The sequence below is a fragment of the Manis pentadactyla genome, chromosome 5 (assembly GCF_030020395.1).
Source record: "Manis pentadactyla isolate mManPen7 chromosome 5, mManPen7.hap1, whole genome shotgun sequence".
NCBI lineage: Eukaryota > Metazoa > Chordata > Mammalia > Pholidota > Manidae > Manis > Manis pentadactyla.
The window spans coordinates 29,829,190-29,834,396 of NC_080023.1; the positions used below are offsets into that span (position 1 = coordinate 29,829,190).

At 37.4% G+C, this 5,207-nt stretch overlaps 1 protein-coding gene across 1 annotated transcript; it reads left to right on the forward strand.

Annotated features, from left to right (window-relative positions):
* The first annotated feature begins 549 nt into the window (after positions 1-549).
* Positions 550-4,990, forward strand: LOC130683775 (SWI/SNF-related matrix-associated actin-dependent regulator of chromatin subfamily A member 5-like). Its single transcript, XM_057502143.1, is given in 6 exon segments — positions 550-914; positions 916-1,432; positions 1,434-3,039; positions 3,042-3,236; positions 3,239-3,268; positions 3,271-4,990. Coding segments are annotated over 6 exon segments (2,979 nt in total). The 3' UTR covers positions 3,537-4,990.
* The last annotated feature ends 217 nt before the right edge of the window (positions 4,991-5,207 follow it).

Below are 5,207 nucleotides of genomic sequence, written 5' to 3' on the forward strand. Positions count from 1 at the left end.
AGTTTTTGATAGTGAAAGACCAAGGCAGTATCAGTAAAATATGATGGACTGAGATAAACATCTAATAATTCCAGATTTTTTTATGCTCAGTTAACCAGTACCTAATTCAAATACCTTTAAAAAAAATCAATATATCGTGATTCCCAGCTGTCCTAAATAATGATTCTTAGAATTTGCATGAAGGATGTTCCTTACATATGATAATTTATTTGCATTTATAATTGATAATTACCCTGCAAGTGATATTTTCCTTTTATTTATTATTAAATACCTTTTCTAACCAAAGGTCACATTTAAAAGAGCCAAACAAGCCCCGCGGAAGAGGAGGCCAACGCGAGAGGCCAGGCTGCTGGGCCTGCCGCAGGCTCGTCGCGGAAGCGCGGCGCAGGGGGCCTTCGGTGGGCCCCCGCTCCTCCATCAGCCAGTTGTGACGTAGCCGCCCAGGCTTCGGCCGCCGGCGGCGTGAGCAGCGGCAGCAAAGGCGGCACCGAAGGTGTCGCGGCTCAGGCGGCCCCCTCCGCAGCCGGCGCGGACCCCGCGGACTCCGAGATGGAGGAAGTATTTGATGATGCATCTCCTGGAAAGCAAAAAGAAATCCAGGAACCAGATCCTACTTATGAAGACAAAATGCGAACTGACCGAGCAAATAAGTTTGAGAATTTATTAAAGCAAACAGAGCTGTTTGCACATTTCATTCAGCCTGCTGCTCAGAAGACTCCAACCTTACCTTCGAAAATGAAACCAGGGCTCCCACGAATAAAAAAGGATGAGAAACAGAACTTGCTGTCAGTAGGCAATTACCGACACCGTAGAACAGAGCAAGAGGAGGATGAAGACCTATTAACAGAAAGCTCCAAAGCAACCAACGTTTGCACTCGATTTGAAGACTCTCCATCGTATGTAAAATGGGGTAAACAGAGATTATCAGGTTCGAGGATTAAATTGGTTTATTTCTTTGTATGAGAATGGCATCAATGGTATCCTTGCAGATGAAATGGGTCTGGGAAAGACTCTTCAAACAATTTCTCTTCTTGGGTATATGAAACACTATAGAAACATTCCTGGTCCTCATATGGTTTTGGTTCCTAAATCTACATTACACAACTGGATGAGTGAATTCAAGAGATGGGTACCAACACTTAGGTCTGTTTGTTTGATAGGAGATAAAGAACAAAGAGCTGCTTTTGTAAGGGACGTTTTATTACCAGGAGAATGGGATGTATGTGTAACATCTTATGAAATGCTTATAAAAGAGAAGTCTGTTTTCAAAAAGTTTAATTGGAGGTACTTAGTTATAGATGAAGCTCACAGGATCAAAAATGAAAAGTCTAAGTTATCCAAAATACTGAGGGAATTCAAGACTACAAATAGATTATTATTAACTGGAACACCTCTTCAAAACAACTTGCATGAGCTCTGGTCCCTTCTTAATTTTTTTATTGCCAGATGTCTTTAATTCTGCTGATAACTTTGATTCCTGGTTTGATACAAATAATTGCCTTGGGGATCAAAAGCTAGTTGAAAGGCTTCATATGGTATTGCACCCATTCCTCCTTCAAAGAATTAAAGCTGATGTTGAAAAGAGTTTGCCTCCAAAGAAGGAAGTAAAAATCTATGTGGGTCTCAGCAAAATGCAGAGGGAATGGTATACTCGGATATTAATGAAGGATATAGATATACTAAACTCTGCAGGGAAGATGGACAAAATGAGGTTATTGAACATCCTGATGCAGTTGAGGAAATGCTGTAATCATCCATATCTCTTTGATGGAGCTGAACCTGGTCCACCTTATACCACAGATATACACCTAGTTACCAACAGTGGCAAAATGGTGGTATTAGACAAGCTGCTCCCTAAATTAAAAGAACAAGGTTCACGAGTACTAATCTTCAGTCAAATGACAAGGGTGTTGGATATTCTGGAAGATTATTGTATGTGGAGAAATTATGAGTACTGCAGATTAGATGGGCAGACACCCCATGATGAGAGACAAGAGTCCATCAATGCATACAATGAACCAAATAGCACAAAGTTTGTGTTCATGTTAAGCACGCGTGCTGGTGGTCTTGGCATCAATCTTGCTACTGCTGATGTAGTAATTTTGTATGATTCAGATTGAAATCCCCAAGTAGATCTACAGGCTATGGACCGAGCACATAGAATTGGACAAACCAAGACAGTCAGAGTGTTCAGCTTTATAACTGATAACACTGTAGAAGAAAGAATAGTGGAACGTGCTGAGATGAAACTCAGACTGGATTCAAAAGTCATTCAACGAGAAAGATTTGTGGATCAGAATCTGAACAAAATTGGCAAAGATGAAATACTTCAAATGATCAGACATGGGGCAATGCATGTATCTGCTTCAAAGGAAAGTGAGATTACTGATGAAGATACTGAAGATACTGATGGTATTTTGGAAAGAGGTGCGAAGAAGACTGCAGAGATGAATGAAAAACTCTCCAAGATGGGTGAGAGCTCACTTAGAAACTTTACAATGGATACAGAATCGAGTGTTTATAACTTTGAAGGAGAAGATTATAGAGAAAAACAAAAGATTGCTTTCACAGAGTGGATTAAACCACCTAAAAGAAAAAGAAAAGTCAACTGTGCTGTTGATGCCTATTTCAGGGAAGCTCTTCATGTCAGTGAACCTAAAGCACCAAAGGCTCCTCGACCTCTGAAACAACCCAATGTTCAGGATTTCCAGTTTTTTCCTCCACATTTATTTGAATTACAGGAAAAAGAAATTCTATATTACAGAAAAATTATTGGGTACAAGGTGCCTCGAAATCCTGACCTACCAAATGCAGCACAAGCACAAAAAGAAGAACAGCTTAAAATTGATGAAGCTGAACCCCTAAATGATGAAGAATTAGAAGAAAAAGAGAAGCTTCTAACACAGGGATTTACCAATTGGAATAAGAGAAATTTTAACCAGTTTATCAAAGCTAATGAGAAGTGGGGTCGTGATGATATTGAAAATACAGCAAGAGAAGTAGAAGGAAAAACTCCAGAAGTTATTGAATACTCAGCTGTGTCTGGGAAAGATGCAATGAACTCCAAGACATAGAGAAGATTATGGCTCATATTGAAAGGGGAGAGGCAAGAAATCAAAGAAGAATTAGTATCAAAAAAGCACTTGACACAAAGATTGGATGGTACAAAGCACCTTTCCATCAGCTGAGAATATTATATGGTACTAACAGAGGGAAAAACTATACTGAGGAAGAGGATAGTTTCTGATCTGTATGCTGCACAAACTTGGATTGACAAAGAAAATGTTTATGATGAATTACTACAGTGTATTCGCAACTCTCCACAGTTCAAATTTGACTGGTTTCTTAAGTCCAGAACAACAATGGAGCTCCAGAGATGTAACACCTTAATCACCTTGATTGAAAGAGAAAACATGGAACTAGAAGAAAAAGAGAAGGCAGAGAAAAAGAAAAGAGGACCAAAGCCTTCAACTCAGAAACGTAAAATGGATGGAGCACCTGATGGTAGAGGAAAGAAGAAGAAACTGAAACTATGAATACATATTTGTTTCATAATCACTAACTTTAAACTAGTAGTTCTTTAATTTAATTTACGGGTCTTCATAAGATGTACTGTACAATGCTCAATTATGTCATTCAGAGAAATCAGGTTCGTCTGTTTACTTAACTAGAAACATAGTATGTAGTTTCACTTTTTTAAATGCAACAACTGTGCTGTAATTTTTTTTTATCATTAACACTTGAAGTAATAAAACAGGCTTTATTTATTAAAAAAAAAAAGAAAGAGCCAAACAAACCCCTGAATTGAATAGGTGGGGCCAATAGTGAGTGGTGCATGACTGGCTACCTGTTACCAAGTTTTCTAACATTAACTGTGCATGCCAGAAACTCTGTGTGGTTACTTAGTCAGGGTTCTCCAGAGAAGCAGAACTGATAGTATGTATATTTATATAGAAAGATTTATTACAAGCAATTGGTTCACACAATTATGGAGGCTAGAAAGTCCCAAATATACAGTGTGGGCAAGCAGCCTGGAGGACCAGGAGAGCCAATGGTGCAGATCACTTTAGAAGGCCATCTGCTGGACAGTTGACCCTTGTTCAGACAGGGCAGTCTTTTCTATTTAGGCATTCCTTCTGCTGATTGGATGAGCCCCACCCCCATCATGGAGTGCAATCTGCTTTACTCAAAGCTTACCAACCGAATGTCAATCTCATCCAAAAACATACTCCATGTTAACACATAAAACTAACCATTGCAGTGTCATTAAGGAAAAATTACTATATGGAGTCCAAAGACCTTAGTCAATTTATTTAACCAATTTGAGTCTCCATGTACATCTCATCCCATCTCATTTCCCATCCATAGTAAGACATCCAAAACATACATGTAATGGATTTTATCTTATCTATGTAGAAGCCTGAGATTTCTGTCTTTGCAATTTTTTAGTAGATTGCCTGTAAAGTAAACAAAGTAACACATTCAATGGTTATAAAAATGAAGTAATATGTTTAGAAGCATAGACTACAAGCCAAAACTGGGTAAATAACCAGAGTCAGTACTTTTTCCTGCAATAAAAAAGGGAAGAAAAGATACAGACCACAGATCTCTAGAGGATATGGGAAACAGGAAAGGAAACATAATATATATATTCTCTATAGGTTTGAAATACACTTTCTCACTTAATTCATTTTATATTACTGAGCCAAGCAATTTGTAAATGAGGCAGTTACTACATGGGTTAAAAACAGTAGTGTTTATGCAGACAGAACTTGGGTTAGTCTCAGCACTTACTTGCTCAAGCCACTTAACTCTTCTGAACCTCTATTTCTTCATCAGTAAATAATAAATGTTTGTCTTTTTTGTGGCTGTTGTGAAAATTTATAAAATAATGCATGTAAATACTTGACGAAATGCCCAGTATATAGAGTTTGATGTGGTAGTTCTTTTTATTATTCTTTATTATTATAATAAATATACATTTTTAATTAATTTTAGGCCCTTCTTTTGTTAACCTAAGAAATAACATATAATAATTAATGAAAATATATTGAGGATAAATATATCTATTAAAATAATAGCTACAAATTGAAAAATTATAAGCCAGTTACTCTGATATTTTTATTTTACAATATTAATGCTAAAATGTGATAATAACAAATATAGAATGACCCCTGTTATTAGGTTTTAGTACCTCATGGGAAATT